Source organism: Zonotrichia leucophrys, chromosome 27 (genome assembly GCF_028769735.1).
Source record: "Zonotrichia leucophrys gambelii isolate GWCS_2022_RI chromosome 27, RI_Zleu_2.0, whole genome shotgun sequence".
NCBI lineage: Eukaryota > Metazoa > Chordata > Aves > Passeriformes > Passerellidae > Zonotrichia > Zonotrichia leucophrys.
In genome coordinates, this window is record NC_088196.1 from 5383194 (window position 1) to 5399591 (window position 16398).

Genomic DNA, 16398 nt, shown 5'->3' on the forward strand with positions numbered 1-16398 from the left:
GAATGTCCCGGTGTCCGTGGCTCAGGAAGGACGAGGGGCTGCTGGAGAGGGCACGAAAATGATTTTGGGGTTTGGAGCAGCTCTGGTGAGGAGAGAGAGGGAGCTGGGCCCGGTGAGACTGGAGGAGGGAAGGCTGAGAGTGGGAATATCCTAAATTTCTATGGAAATATCTGAAATATCCGCGGGAATCTGTCACTGGAGAGGGGATCCCGTCAGTGCATGGAAATAACCTCGAATATCCACGGAAATAGCTCGGATATCCATGGAAATCTGTCACTGGAGAGATTCCCACCAACGCATGGAAATAGCTCAGATATCCCTGGAAATCTCTCATTTTGGAGCAGGGAACCCACCAATACATGGAAATAACTCAGATATCCATGGAAATCTCTCATTTTGGAGCAGGGATCCCACCAATACATGGAAATAACTCAGATATCCGTGTAATCTCTCATTTTGGAGAAGGAATCCCACCAATACATGGAAACACCTCCAGGAGGGGTCAGACCCTGCTCAGCGGTGCCAGGATGAGGAGCAATGGCCAGAAATCAACCACAAGTCCCACACCTGGGCAGGAGGGAGAGTGCCCATGGAGGGTGGCCGGGACAGGTGGCCAGGAAGGGTCTGAGGTGTCCCTTGGACGTTCCAACCCCACCCGTGTCACCTTCTCCAGGTGACGCTGCCCGGGCATGGGGTTGGACTGTGTGACCTTCAGAGGTCCCAGCCTGTCCTGGCGTTTTGGGAGCGGGCAGTGCTGCCCCCAGAATGGTGCCCGTGTCCCCCCCGCATGTCCCGTGTGCCCCACGTGTCCCGTGTCCCCCGCATGTCCCTTGTCCCCGCAGGCCCCACATGTCCCTTCCCCCGCCGGGACTACATCTCCCAAGAGCCCTTGCGCGCAGCGCGCGGTCCCAGCCAATAGCGCGGGGTCTTGCTCAGCCAGAGGGGCGCCGCGGGGCACACCGGAATCCATAGGCGGGCTGGCAGCGGGCACGGCAGATGGGAACTACATATCCCAGAGAGCCCCGGGCGGCGCGGGCCAATGAGAATCGCGCGTGTTGGCGCGACGCGCAGGCGCGCTGCGGGGGGCGGCCGCGGATTCATGTGGAGGTCAGCGGCGCGGCGGGAGCGGCGGCGGGAGGGAGGGCGGCGGTGGGTCCGGGAACCGGGACAACCCAGGGAAACCGGGGGAGCCGAGCCCAGCTGCGGCCTGAGCGGGGCGGGCAGGGTGGGCACAGCGAGGCCTTGGCCGCTGGGCTGCCCGTGCTGGGGGCGAGCGGCCTAGGAGGGAGCGGGGAGGAGAGGCCTGGGGAGCGTGCGGGGCCGGGGTGGGCGGGAGACCCGGGGGCTGTGGGGGCACGGGAGAGCGGGGGAAGGCCCTGGAGGGGTCCGAGCCCAGGGAGGGCCACGGGAGGGAGCCCCCCGGGGCTGGGGAGACCCCGGTGTGGTTTGGGCTCTGGGCAGGGGTCGCAGCCCGGTGCGGTTTTGTGGCCTGGGGCTCTGGGCAGGGGTCGCAGCCTTTCCGGTGAGGTTTGAGCCTTCTCTGGGTTTGCAGGAGGGCTCCGGAGCGGGGGCTGCAGCGCTGAGATGGCTGCCAAGGTGTTCGAGAGCATCGGGAAGCTCGGCCTGGGCTTGGCTGTGGCGGGGGGAGTCGTCAACTCCGCTCTTTACAACGGTGAGTGGGACAGCCCTGAGCGCTTCGTTTTGTGCTTCTGTCCAAACCCTGACCTCTCAGTGCTTTTACTGCCCAGTCCAAACAGACTGTGGTGTTCTCCGTCCAAAAGTCACGGAGCTGCTTGTGAGGAGCAGACTGGAGGGCACCTGCAGTTTGTTGTCCAAACCGTGTTGTTAATTAAGCCGTGCTGTTAATTAAGTCCCCAACCCCCGTGGCAGCAGCACAGCCGCCCTGAGTGCTGTTTCTTCCCCCCACAGTGGACGCAGGGCACAGAGCTGTGATCTTCGACCGCTTCCGGGGGGTGCAGGACGTGGTGGTGGGTGAGGGCACCCATTTCCTGATCCCCTGGGTGCAGAAACCCATCATCTTCGACTGCCGCTCGCGGCCCCGCAACGTGCCCGTCATCACCGGCAGCAAAGGTGGGTCAGGGCTCTGGGGACACCGGGACATCCAGGGGCTCCAGCAATGGGGACACCGGGACATCCAGGGGCTCCAGGGATTTGGGTACACCGGGACATCCAGGGGCTCCAGCAATGGGGACACCGGGACATCCAGGGGCTCCAGAAATGGGGACACCGGGACATCCAGGGGCTCCAGAAATGGGGACACCAGGACATCCAGGGGCTCCAGAAATGGGGACACCGGGTCTGGGGGCTCTGGGGACACCGGGACATCCAGGGGCTCCAGAAATGGGGACCCTGGGTCTGGGGGCTCTGGGGACACCAGGACATCCAGGGGCTCCAGGGATTTGGGTACACCGGGACATCCAGGGGCTCCAGCTCTGGGGACACTGGGTCTGGGGGCTCCAGGTGTTTGGGGACACCAGGTCAGGGGGCTCCAGCTCTGGGGACAGCGGCTCTGGGGGCTCCAGCAGTGGGGACACCGGCTCTGGGGACACTGGGTCTGGGGGCTCCAGCAATGGGGACACTGGGACATCCAGGGGCTCCAGCTCTGAGGGCTCAGCTCTGGGGACACTGGGTCTGGGGGCTCTGGGACATGGGACACCCAGGGCTCCAGCTCTGAGGCTCAGCTCTGGGGACACTGGGTCTGGGGGCTCCAGGTGTTTGGGGACACAGGTCAGAGGGCTCCAGCCTGGAGACACTGGTCTGGGGCTCCAGCAATGGGGACACAGGCTCTGGGGGCTCTGGGGACACTGGCTCTGGGGGCTCCAGCAATGGGGACAGTGGCTCTGGGGACACTGGGTCTGGGGGCTCCAGCAATGGGGACAGCGGCTCTGGGGGCTCCAGGGTTTGGGGTTTATCCTTCTGCCCCTGCAGTTGTGGTCCCAAGGGCCAGGCAGTGACCGCAGCTCATTTTCCATGGGGGGTTTCCTGGGAGCACCCCTGGCCCTGCAGCTCCCTGAGGGCGCTCTGCTCCTGCTGCAGACCTGCAGAACGTCAACATCACGCTGCGCATCCTGTTCCGGCCCGTGACGGCGCAGCTGCCGCGCATCTTCACCAGCATCGGCGAGGACTACGACGAGCGCGTGCTGCCCTCCATCACCACCGAGATCCTCAAGTCCGTGGTGGTGAGCACGCCCTGGGCCCTGCAGGCACAGAGTGGGGGATGCTCTGTGCCCTGCAGTGCTGCAGTTCCAGCCTGGTTTGGGTGGGAGGCAGCTGGGAGCTCGTCCAGATCCAGCCCTGCCGTGGGCTCCCAGCCTGGCCTTGGGCACTGCCAGGGGTGGGGACTCCAAACCTCCCTGGGAGGCTTTCCCTTTCCATGGGGAAATTCCTGCTGCTGTCCTTGCTGGTGCAGCCTGGCGCTGTGTCTGGTCACTACCTGCTCCTAGCAGTGCCCATCCCATTCCCAACAGTGTCCATCCCATTCCATCCCGTTTCCAGCAGTTTCCATCTGTTCCCAGCAGTGTCCATCCTGTTCCAGCCACTCCCAGCAGTGTCCATTCCATTCCCAGCAGTGTCCATCCCATTCTATCCCGTTTCCAGCAGTTTCCATCTGTTCCAGCCATTCCCAGCAGTGTCCATCCCATTCCCAACAGTGTCCATTCCATTCCCAGAGGTGTCCAGCACATTCCAGCCATTCCCAGCAGTGTCCATCCTGTTCCAGCCATTCCCAGCAGTGTCCATCCCGTTCCATCCCATTCCCAGAGGTGTCCGTCACATTCCAGCCATTCCCAGCAGTGTCCATCCTGTTCCAGCCATTCCCAGCAATGTCCATCCCATTCCCAGCAGTGTCCATCCTGTTCCAGCCATTCCCAGCAGTGTCCATCCCATTCTCAGCAGTGTCCATCCCATTCCATCCCGTTTCCAGCAGTTTCCATCTGTTCCAGCCATTCCCAGCAGTTTCCATCTGTTCCCAGCAGTGTCCATCCTGTTCCAGCCATTCCCAGCAGTGTCCATCCCATTCCCAGCAGTGTCCATCCCGTTCCATCCCATTCCCAGAGGTGTCCAGCACGTTCCAGCTGTTCCCAGCAGTTTCTATCCCATTCCCAGCAGTGTTCATTGTGTTCCATCCCATTCCATCCTGTTCCCAGTGGTGTCCATTCTGTTTCACCCTATTCCCTCCCGTTCCCATCCCATCCCATCCCATCCCATCCCATCCCATCCCATCCCATCCCATCCCATCCCATCCCATCCCATCCCCAGCAGTTTCCATCCCATTCCATCCTGTTCCCAGCAGTTTCCACCCCGTTCCATCCCGTTCCCAGCAGTTTCCATCCCATTCCCAGCAGTTTCCACCCCGTTCCCAGCAGTTTCCATCCCGTTCCCAGCAGTTTCCACCCCGTTCCATCCCGTTCCCAGCAGTTTCCACCCCGTTCCATCCCGTTCCCAGCAGTTTCCATCCCGTTCCCAGCAGTTTCCACCCCGTTCCATCCCGTTTCCATCCCGTTTCTCCCGCTGCAGGCGCGCTTTGACGCGGGCGAGCTGATCACGCAGCGGGAGCTGGTGTCCCGGCAGGTCAGCGAGGACCTCACGGAGCGCGCGGCCACCTTCGGCCTCATCCTGGACGACGTGTCCCTGGTGAGCCCTCAGGGACCCTGGGTGGCCACAGTGTGGTGGGCTGGACACTTGGACATGCGTGGCTGTGTTTGGAGGGACACCCTGGTCACAGCTCTGCTGGTGTCCCCATGACCTTGGGCAGCCCTTGGTGGCCTCAGCCCTCCCTGTGCAGGGGATTTGTCACCCCCCAGGAGCTGCTGAGGGGGATGGATTGGGCTGCAGGGGCTTTGGGGTTGGGGGCAGCTCCACAGGCAGCCCTGGAAGCAGCAGGAGGGACAGTGCCCACTGGGACAGCAGAACATCCCCACTGGGACAGCAGAACATCCCCAGTGGGACAGCAGAACATCCCCACTGGGACAGCAGAACATCCCCACTGGGGACAGCAGAACATCCCCACTGGGGACAGCAGAACATCCCCACTGGGACAGCAGGACATCCCCACTGGGACAGCAGGACATCCCCACTGGGGACAGCAGAACATCCCCACTGGGGACAGCAGAACATCCCCACTGGGACAGCAGAACATCCCCACTGGGACAGCAGAACATCCCCACTGGGACAGCAGAACATCCCCACTGGGACAGCAGAACATCCCCACTGGGACAGCAGAACATCCCCACTGGGACAGCAGAACATCCCCACTGGTTCCTGTGCTGAGCTATCCAGGGAGGGAGCTCTGCCCTCGCAGCTCCCTTCAGAAATAAAAATCCATCTGCTGGGAGCAGAGGGCGGGCAGGAAGCCTCTGCAGAAGGTGACTTTGTTTCTGCCAAAGAGGAGTTTGGACACTTTGTTTCTGGAGCTTTCCCCTCTGTGGGTGTGGGATCCCGGTGGGATTTCCTTCAGGGATCCCGGATTCTGTGCCTATCCTGGTGCCACTGTGGCACTGTCCCTGCTGTGTCCTGGTGCCACTGTGGCACTGTCCCTGCCGTGTCCTGGTGCCACTGTGGCACTGTCCCTGCCGTGTCCTGGTGCCACTGTGGCACTGTCCCTGCCGTGTCCTGGTGCCACTGTGGCACTGTCCCTGCCATGTCCTGGTGCCACTGGCACTGTCCCTGCTGTGTCCCAGTGTCACTGTCCCTGCTGTGTCCCGGTGCCACTGTACCACTGTCCCTGCTGTGACCTGGTGGCACTGTACCACTGTCCCTGCCGTGTCCCGGTGGCACTGTGGCACTGTCCCTGCCGTGTCCCTGTGGCACTGTGGCACTGTCCCTGCCGTGTCCTGGTGCCACTGTGGCACTGTCCCTGCTGTGACCTAGTGGCACAGTCCCTGCTGTGTCCCTGTGGCACTGTCCCTGCCATGTCCCGGTGCCACTGTACCACTGTCCCTGCTGTGTCCCGGTGCCACTGTGGCACAGTCCGTGTTGTGACCTGGTGCCACTGTGGCACTGTCCCTGCTGTGTCCTGGTGCCACTGTGGCACTGTCCCTGCCGTGTCCCGGTGCCACTGTGGCACTGTCCCTGCTGTGTCCCGGTGCCACTGTGGCACTGTCCCTGCCGTGTCCTGGTGTCACTGGCACTGTCCCTGCCATGTCCTGGTGCCACTGGCACTGTCCCTGCTGTGACCTGGTGCCACTGTGGCACTGTCCCTGCTGTGACCTGGTGGCACAGTCCCTGTCATGTCCTGGTGTCACTGGCACTGTCCCTGCTGTGACCCTCTTTGGGTTTGGTTTGTGTCCCCAGACCCACCTGACGTTTGGCAAGGAGTTCACGGAGGCGGTGGAGATGAAGCAGGTGGCGCAGCAGGAGGCAGAGCGGGCCAGGTTCATCGTGGAGAAGGTACCTGCTGTGTCCTTCAGGAGCTTGGGGTCACCTCTGCCGTCCCCTCCCCTCTCCAGGGCTTTTTCCTTGAGTATCCTGCCCCAGCCTCCCTGGAGTGCTGACCAGGAATGGTTTTTGCTCAATATCCAACACAAACCCAGCTGGAGAAGGCTCCTCCTTGCACCCCTCAGTGCTCGCTGTTTGCTCCTGGCTCATCCCTGTTGGATCCACTCTGGATCATCTCTGCAGTCTCCAGTAGCACAGTGGGGTTTTCACTTCTTGTGTCAGCTCAGATCCCAGCTGGCTGCAGGCTCTGGGTTTGGGGATCTGTGGGTGGGATGGAGAGGCTGAAAATTGTTGTGATTTTATTTCAAAAGTTCCACACCTTCTCAGTGATTTCTCATGGGCATCTCCTCACAGCACTGACTCCTTCTTCATCACAGCACAGCCAACAAACTCCAACTCTCTCCCCAACCACCTAACCCACTGTTTTGTAGCACTCTTCTTATTGCTGCAGCCTATTAAGGGCCAGCCTGTTCCTAATCTTTGGTGATTGGTACAGCTGTGACTCCTCAGGTGTGAGACCTTTGGCACTGCCTTTATTTCCTTACATTCTATCCCTGCACAGAAAATCACCAAAATTCAGCTGCGACTCCTCAGGTGTGAGACCTTTGGCACTGCCTTTATTTCCTTACATTCTATCCCTGCACAGAAAATCACCAAAATTCAGCTGTGAGACCTTTGGCACTGCCTTTATTTCCTTACATTCTATCCCTGCACAGAAAATCACCAAAATTCAGCTGCGACTCCTCAGGTGTGAGACCTTTGGCACTGCACTGCCTTTATTTCCTTACATTCTATCCCTGCACAGAAAATCACCAAAATTCAGCTGCGACTCCTCAGGTGTGAGACCTTTGGCACTGCCTTTATTTCCTTACATTCTATCCCTGCACAGAAAATCACCAAAATTCAGCTGCGACTCCTCAGCTGTGAGACCTTTATTTCCTTACATTCTATCCCTGCACAGAAAATCACCAAAATTCAGCTGTGAGACCTTTGGCACTGCCTTTATTTCCTTACATTCTATCCCTGCACAGAAAATCACCAAAATTCAGCTGGAAATTGCCTTTTTTTTCCTTTTCCCACCATTGGCAAACGGGTTATTTTTTATCCCACAGCTGAAAACTAAAACCCTGTTAGGTGCCCTGGCTGGGGGAAGCCCTGCAGGGCAGCGCCGCTCCATCTGTCTGTCAGTCAGTCTGTCTGTGTGTCCGTCCATCCATTGCTGTTTTTCCCCCCATTCTCCCCGCAGGCCGAGCAGCAGAAGAAGGCAGCGGTGATCTCGGCAGAGGCAGAGCTGATCGCCAACGGGTTATTTTTTATCCCACAGTTGAAAACTAAAACCAAAGCCCTGGCCGGGGGAAGCCCCGTGGGGCAGCGCCGCTCTGTCAGTCAGTCAGTCTGTCTGTCTGTGTGTCCGTCCATGCATTGCTGTTTTTCCCCCATTCTCCCCGCAGGCCGAGCAGCAGAAGAAGGCAGCGGTGATCTCGGCAGAGGCAGAGCTGATCGCCAACGGGTTATTTTTTATCCCACAGTTGAAAACTAAAACCCTGTTAGGTGCCCTGGCTGGGGGAAGCCCTGCGGGGCGGCGACACTCCATCTGTCAGTCTGTCTGTCTGTGTGTCCGTCCATCCATTGCTGTTTCTCCCCCATTCTCCCCGCAGGCCGAGCAGCAGAAGAAGGCAGCGGTGATCTCGGCAGAGGGCGACTCCAAGGCGGCAGAGCTGATCGCCAACGGGTTATTTTTTATCCCACAGTTGAAAACTAAAACCAAAGCCCTGGCCAGGGGAAGCCCCGCAGGGCGGCAACACTCCGTCTGTCTGTCTGTGCGTCCGTCCATCCATTGCTGTTTTTCCCCCATTCTCCCCGCAGGCCGAGCAGCAGAAGAAGGCAGCGGTGATCTCGGCAGAGGCAGAGCTGATCGCCAACGGGTTATTTTTTATCCCACAGTTGAAAACTAAAACCAAAGCCCTGGCTGGGGGAAGCCCCGCGGGGCGGCGCCGCTCCATCTGTCAGTCTGTCAGTCTGTCTGTGTGTCCGTCCATCCATTGCTGTTTCTCCCCCGTTCTCCCCGCAGGCCGAGCAGCAGAAGAAGGCAGCGGTGATCTCGGCAGAGGGCGACTCCAAGGCCGCAGAGCTGATCGCCAACGGGTTATTTTTTATCCCACAGCTGAAAACTAAAACCAAAGCCCTGGCCAGGGGAAGCCCCGTGGCACCGCTCTGTCAGTCTGTCTGTGTGTCCATCCATGCATTGCTGTTTCTCCCCCGTTCTCCCCGCAGGCCGAGCAGCAGAAGAAGGCAGCGGTGATCTCGGCAGAGGGCGACTCCAAGGCCGCAGAGCTGATCGCCAACTCGCTGGCCACGGCGGGGGACGGGCTGATCGAGCTGCGCAAGCTGGAGGCGGCCGAGGACATCGCGTACCAGCTGTCGCGCTCGCGCAACATCACCTACCTGCCCTCGGGACAGTCGGTGCTGCTGCAGCTGCCCCAGTGAGCCCTGCACGCCCCGCAAGCACCAGCAAACAGCAAAAAGGGGGAAGAAATCAGTGCAATTTCCTCGCGGAGGAAACGGAAATTTGTGGAAATTGGAGGGATTTTTGGGGGGTTTTGTGGATGGGTAATCAAATAAAAGTGAACGCTCGCGACAACAGGCCTGCGGTTCCTCCCCCTGTGCTGCCCTCAGGGAGTCTGAGTTTGGGAGTTGAGGAAAATTTGGGGATTGAGAAGGTGAGATTCGGGGATTGAGAAAGTGAGGTTTGGGAGTTCAGAAGGTGAGAGTTGGGAATTCAGAAAGTGAGGTTTGGGAATTGAGAAAGTGAGGTTTGGGGATTGAGAAAGTGAGATTTGGGAATTCAGAAAGTGAGATTTGGGAATTCAGAAAGTGAGGTTTGGGAGTTCAGAAAGTGAGGTTTGGGGATTGAGAAGGTGAGAGTTGGGAGTTCAGAAAGTGAGATTTGGGGATTCAGAAGGTGAGATTTGGGAATTCAGAAGGTGAGATTTGGGAATTGAGAAGGTGAGATTTGGGAATTGAGAAAGTGAGATTTGGGGATTCAGAAAGTGAGGTTTGGGAGTTCAGAAAGTGAGATGTGGGATCGGAAAGTGAGATTTGGGAACTCAGAAAGTGAGGTTTGGGGATTGAGAATTGAGATTTGGGAATTGAGAAGGTGAGATTTGGGAATTGAGAAAGTGAGGTTTGGGAACTGAGAATTGAGATTTGGGGATTCAGAAAGTGAGGTTTGGGAGTTCAGAAAGTGAGATTTGGGAGTTCAGAAAGTGAGATTTGGGAATTGAGAAGGTGAGATTTGGGGATTCAGAAAGTGAGGTTTGGGGATTGAGAAGGTGAGATTTGGGAATTGAGAAGGTGAGATTTGGGGATTCAGAAAGAGCCATTTGGGAATTGCCCCTCTGCAGTTGGAGCAGCAGGAGCAGAGTTCTGCTGGGATGGAGCCCAGGTGAGTCCCTGGCCGTGGGCGCTGCACCCAGAGCTGCCTCGGTGCCTTCAGGCTGCCTGGGACACTCAGCTCAGGGCCCTCGGCCATGCCAGAGCTCCAGGTGTCACCTGAGACACCTCAGCCCAGGGCACAGATTCCCTCTGGCTCTGCAGGAAACCCCTCTGGGGCTGGGCATCTCCTCTCCTTCCCCCCGAGCTGTCCTGTGCCCTCCTGTGCCATCCCTGCTCAGGAAGGGCAGCTGTGAGAGGGTGAGATTGTGTACCCAGCCCTCAATAAATGCCACAGTCCCAAGGCTGGCACCCTGGGTCCTTGGTTTTCTTTGTGCTGCTGTCTCAGGAGAGGTGAGGGTGGGCCATGGGGCTGGGCTGGCTCCTGGCAAAGAGAGGGAACAATCCTGACACCTGCAGAGCCTGGGCTGTGAGTCTGGCTGGGTTTGTCATCAGGTGAGAGCACCTGGGCTCTGCTGGGCACTGGAACGGGCACCTGGCCCTGCTGGTGCCACCTCAGGTGGGGCAGGGCCCTAACCCGGGGTAATTCCTGCCCTGGAGGGAGATGGAATCGTCCCCCAGGTGAGACAGGGACCAAACCCGGGGTAATCCCTGCCCTGGATGGAGATGGAATCATCCCCCAGGTGAGACAGGGACCAAACCCGGGGTAATCCCTGATCTAGAGCGGGCTGGAATCATCCCCCAGGTGAGACAGGGACCAAACCCGGGATAATCCCTGATCTAGAGCAGGCTGGAATCATCCCCCAGGTGAGACAGGGACCAAACCTGGGATAATTCCTGCCCTGGATGGAGATGGAATCATCCCCAGGTGAGACAGGGACCAAACCTGGGGTAATTCCTGCCCTGGATGGTGTTGGAATCATCCCCCAGGTGAGACAGGGACCAAACCCGGGATAATCCCTGCCCTGGAGGGAGATGGAATCATCCCCCAGGTGAGACAGGGACCAAACCTGGGATAATTCCTGCCCTGGAGCCAGCTGGAATCATCCCCCAGGTGAGACAGGGACCAAACCCGGGATAATTCCTGCCCTGGATGGTGTTGGAATCATCCCCCAGGTGAGACAGGGACCAAACCTGGGATAATTCCTGCCCTGGAGGGAGATGGAATCATCCCCCAGGTGAGACAGGGACCAAACCCGGGATAATCCCTGATCTAGAGCAGGCTGGAATCATCCCCCAGGTGAGACAGGGACCAAACCCGGGATAATTCCTGCCCTGGATGGAGATGGAATCATCCCCCAGGTGAGACAGGGACCAAACCTGGGATAATTCCTGCCCTGGATGGAGATGGAATCATCCCCCAGGTGAGACAGGGACCAAACCTGGGATAATTCCTGCCCTGGAGCCAGCTGGAATCGTCCCCAAGGTGAGACAGGGACCAAACCGGGGTAATTCCTGATCTGGAGGGAGATGGAATCATCCCCCAGGTGAGACAGGGACCAAACCCGGGATAATCCCTGCCCTGGATGGTGTTGGAATCATCCCCCAGGTGAGACAGGGACCAAACCTGGGATAATCCCTGCCCTGGATGGTGTTGGAATCATCCCCCAGGTGAGACAGGGACCAAACCCGGGATAATTCCTGATCTAGAGCAGGCTGGAATCATCCCCCAGGTGAGACAGGGACCAAACCCGGGGTAATTCCTGCCCTGGATGGTGTTGGAATCATCCCCCAGGTGAGACAGGGACCAAACCTGGGATAATCCCTGCCCTGGAGGGAGATGGAATCATCCCCCAGGTGAGACAGGGACCAAACCTGGGATAATCCCTGCCCTGGAGGGAGATGGAATCATCCCCCAGGTGAGACAGGGACCAAACCCGGGGTAATCCCTGCCCTGGAGGGAGATGGAATCATCCCCCAGGTGAGACAGGGACCAAACCCGGGATAATTCCTGCCCTGGAGGGAGATGGAATCATCCCCCAGGTGAGACAGGGACCAAACCCGGGATAATCCCTGCCCTGGATGGTGCTGGAATCATCCCCCAGGTGAGACAGGGACCAAACCCGGGATAATCCCTGATCTAGAGCAGGCTGGCAGCTCGCGGAGAGCAGGAGATGGGGAGGAGTTTCCTCACCTTTGTGATGTTTGTACCCGAGGGGATCCAGCAGGAAATGTCCTGGGAAAAACAGAGGGGTGGGAGAGCAGGAATGACGTGGAAAAGAGCAGGAATGATGTGGAAAAGAGCAGGAATGATGTGGAAAAGAGCAGGAATGATGTGGAAAAGAGCAGGAATGACATGGGAAGGAGCAGGAATTATATGGAAAAGAGCAGGAATGATGTGGAAAGGAGCAGGAATGACATGGGAAGGAGCAGGAATCGTGGAAAAGAGCAGGAATGATGTGGAAAAGAGCAGGAATCGTGGAAAAGAGCAGGAATGATGTGGAAAAGAGCAGGAATGACGTGGAAAAGAGCAGGAATGATGTGGAAAAGAGCAGGAATCGTGGAAAAGAGCAGGAATTATATGGAAAAGAGCAGGAATGATGTGGAAAAGAGCAGGAATCGTGGAAAGAGCAGGAATGATGCGGAAAAGAGCAGGAATGATGTGGAAAGGAGCAGGAATCGTGGAAAAGAGAAGGAATGATGTGGAAAAGAGCAGGAATGATGTGGAAAGGAGCAGGAATCGTGGAAAGAGCAGGAATTGTGGAAAAGAGCAGGAATGATGTGGAAAAGAGCAGGAATGATGTGGAAAAGAGCAGGACTCACGTCCCAGGTCAGGCTGGGAGATGGGCACCGACCCTCAGGGCCAAGTTTTCATTTAATGATTGCTCCAGCACGGACTTTAGAACTTCCCTTGTCAGGAATCCGTTCTGTGCTTAACTTACAAAGGCAGAAACAAGCACAAAGCGGAGGCTAGCCAAAGGGGAATTGCATTGTTGGTGTTTTTGTGGCTCTGATGGTGCAGTGGTGAGAAGGAACCCCTCCAGGAGATGCTGCTGGGTGTGAGCTCGCTGCCTGCAGGCAATGAATTAATCTTTAATTGTGCTTTTGCACTGGGCAAGGGAACAGGAATTTCCTCTGCAGTGACACAGAGGCCTCCAAGCCTCCGTGGTGGCTCCCAGGGCTTCCTGTGGCAGCACCCAGCAGGAAAATCCCTTTGTTGCCCTTCTGCTTCCCCAGGGCATCCTGAGCAGGCCTGGAGATCAACCTGGGGCTGCCAGCACTGTCTGTGCCTCAGTTTCCCTTCCAGGATCCCTGAGCAGGCCTGGAGATCAACCTGGGGCTGCCAGCACTGTCTGTGCCTCAGTTTCCCTTCCAGGATCCCTGAGCAGGCCTGGAGATCAACCTGGGGCTGCCAGCACTGTCTGTGCCTCAGTTTCCCCTCCAGGATCCTTGAGGGCTCTGCTCCTTTGGGGAAGGAGAAATTGTCCCACAGGTGTCAGGTCCAGGCTGTGCCCAAGGCAGCACCGGCAGCGTTTGGCGCCTCACAAACCACCACGGGCACGTGCTGAAGGGTCAGGGCTCAGCCTGGAGGAGTTTTCCTGAGAATTCCTCTCAGCAGGAATGGGGACGAGGCAAATCCAGAGCTGGTCCAGGATCCTCCTGTCAGATTCGTTCATTTCTGAGTGAGATTTGTTCATTTCTGAGTGAGTGAGATTTGTTCATTTCTGAGTGAGATCCGTGCCCCTGAGAGTGAAGATCTGTTCTTCTCTGAGTGAAGGGATCTGTTCTTCAAGTGAGATTTGTTCATTTCTGAGTGAATGAGATCTGTTCATTTCTGAGTGAGAGAATCTGTGCCCTTGAGTGGATTTGTGCCCCTCAGGTAAGTGAGATTTGTTCATTTCTAAATGAATGAGATTTGTTCATTTCTGAGTGAGATTTGTTCATTTCTGAATGAATGAGATTTGTTCATTTCTGAGTGAATGAGATCTGTTCATTTCTGAGTCAAGGAGATTTGTTCATTTCTGAGTGAGATTTGTTCATTTCTGAGTGAGATTTGTTCATTTCTGAGTGAGATCCGTGCCCCTGAGAGTGAAGATCTGTTCTTCTCTGAGTGAAGGGATCTGTTCTTCAAGTGAGATTTGTTCATTTCTGAGTGAGATCTGTTCATTTCTGAGTGAGATTTGTTAATTCCTGAGTGAATGAGATCTGTTAATTTCTGAGTGAGATTTGTTCATTTCACAGTGAGATTTGTTCATTTCTGAGTGAGATCTGTTCTTCTCTGAGCGAGATCTGTTCATTTCTGAGATCCGTGCCCCTGAGAGTGAAGATCAGTTCTTCTCTGAGTGAAGGGATCTGTTCTTCTCCAAGTGAGATTTGTTCATTTCTGAGTGAGATTTGTTCATTTCTGAGTGAATGAGATTTGTTCATTTCTGAGTGAGATTTGTTCATTTCTGAGTGAGAGAATCTGTGCCCCTGAGTGGATTTGTGCCCCTCAGGTAAGTGAGATTTGTTCATTTGAGTGAATGAGATTTGTTCATTTCTAAGTGAGATTTGTTCATTTCTGAGCGAGATCCGTGCCCTGAGAGTGAAGATCAGTTCTTCTCTGAGTGAAGGGATCTGTTCTTCAAGTGAGATTTGTTCATTTCTGAGTGAATGAGATCTGTTCATTTCTGAGTGAGAGAATCTGTGTGCCTGAGTGGATTTGTGTCCCTCAGGTAAGTGAGATTCGTTCATTTCTGAGTGAATGAGATTTGTTCATTTCTGAGTGAATGAGATTTGTTCATTTCTGAGTGAGATTTGTTCATTTCTGAGTGAATGAGATCTGTTAATTTCTGAGTGAGAGAATCTGTGCCCTTGAGTGGATTTGTGCCCCTCAGGTAAGTGAGATTTGTTCATTTCTGAGTGAATGAGACTTGTTCATTTCTGAATGAATGAGATTTGTTCATTTCTGAGTGAGGGGATCTGTGCCCCTGAGTGAGATCTGCTCCTTCTGAGGGGATTTGTGCCCCTCATGTGAGGGGCTCTGTTCCTCCCTGAGCGATCCCCTCTCCCCACAGGCACTGCTGTCCCCAGCAGAGCTCCCTGCACCCCAGCCATGCCCCAATCTGCTCCCTCAGCAGGCCCAGAGGCTCTGCAGGCCCCGCAGGTGGGGCCAGCATGTTCTGCTGTGTCTGCAGCCCTCGGCCCAGCACGTTCTCCCACCTCTGCTGGGCTTTCTCCAGCCTGACAGGCCCTAAGCTGCTTAGACAAAAACAAAATCTGGATGGTAGGGGAGGCCAATGCCACCCCACAGCTGAGGAGGAAATGGAGATTTGTGTCACCTTTACCTGGCACAGGAAGGGTTTTTAACTCTGGTGATACCTGGAGAGAAGGGAAATGCAGGGCCAGAGGCGACCCAAGCAAACGGGGCTGACCAGGACCTGTGGCTCTGGGGCAGGTCCTGTTTGAGCAGAGCTGCAGGGGCTGGGTTGGTTCCCCTCTCTCTCCCTCAGGGATGGATGGGAAGATGAGCTCCTTGTTTTCCTCATGCCAGGAGCTCCAGGGTATTTGTACCTGCTGCCCTTGGTGGCTGTGGTTGATGGCTCTGTGCTCCTTTGCTGCACGCTGTCCCTCAGATCCCACATGTGGAAAAGGGGCTGTCACTGCTTCTTGTGCATTCACCTCCCAAGGAACAAAAAATCCCCAAAATTCTTCTTCCTTCCCTCTCCAAGGCAGGGAATCCCAGCACATCCTCACCCAGAGCTATCCAGCAGCAGCAGCACCTGCCCCAACACCATTTTCCCTGCAGGAGCTGCACTGCACGTTGGGCTCAGATGGAGCAGAGTCCAGGCACTCCAAGGTGAGCACATCCAGCAGAGATGGGACAGCTGTGACTGGGTCAGCGTGTCCCCCTGTGCCCCAGGAGCAGCTGGGCAAGGAGGAGAGTGGGGAGCATTGTTCTGCTCCCGCCCCGGGGCTTCCCCAGCCTGCCCTGCCCCTTTAACTCCGTCCTGAACTTTGCCTCCGTGAGCCCCAATCCCCGCTCGGCACGGGCAGCTCCGCTCTGGGCTTTGTCCAGGATCCAGAGCGAGTCAAACCCTCTGGAATTTGGCATTTGCAACGCCGGGGGGAGCGAGGGCGCCGAGGTTTTTTGGCAGAATCTCAAACCCGGCGCCCTCCGCTGCTGGGGGCATTTGCAGGTGAGGAACAAACCAGGTGGAGATGGTGGAGTGAAAGCTTTAGGAGAGGAACACGAAGCTGAGAGCAGCCCTTGGGAAACAGCAGCACTGCCCTCCCCCCTCTGGGTTCCTCTCACTAATTCCTCCACGGCTGCCAAACCCAAACCACAGCAGCGCTGTCCCCTCCTACACAGCCCCAGCAGCGGTTTTGGGGCTGTGGCCGAGGCTCGGCAGCTTCCCAGGGCAGGTGGCACCTGGAGAAGGCAGTGCCAGCCTGGTAAGGGACAGCTCCGTGTGCCCCCATGTCACCCGGGATGCCCGCACCTGCCACCAGCTACCTGCCACAGGTGCTGCTCCTTGTCACAGCACTCACACTCACTCATCAGGGTGTAATTGCCAAACCGCAGGCTGGAGTCAAGTAGTTATTAGCGTGTTAAGGGGAGAGAAAGTT

General features: G+C 56.8%; 1 protein-coding gene across 4 annotated transcripts; it reads left to right on the forward strand.

Moving 5' to 3' along the window:
• The first annotated feature begins 990 nt into the window (after positions 1-990).
• On the forward strand, positions 991-10200 carry PHB1 (prohibitin 1). 4 transcript variants are annotated; one of them, XM_064733530.1, is made up of 7 exons: positions 991-1107; positions 1553-1672; positions 1930-2091; positions 3058-3200; positions 4537-4653; positions 6313-6408; positions 8731-10200. In XM_064733530.1, the coding sequence occupies exons 2-7, from the start codon at positions 1585-1587 to the stop codon at positions 8941-8943; spliced, it is 819 nt and encodes a 272-aa protein (XP_064589600.1). In that variant the 5' UTR covers positions 991-1107; positions 1553-1584; the 3' UTR covers positions 8944-10200. The 4 variants fall into 4 exon arrangements, with proteins under 4 accessions (XP_064589600.1, XP_064589597.1, XP_064589599.1 ...); XM_064733527.1 differs by lacking the exon at positions 8731-10200 and adding an exon at positions 8115-8426; XM_064733529.1 differs by lacking the exon at positions 8731-10200 and adding an exon at positions 7703-8026.
• Positions 10201-16398: the final 6198 nt, after the last annotated feature.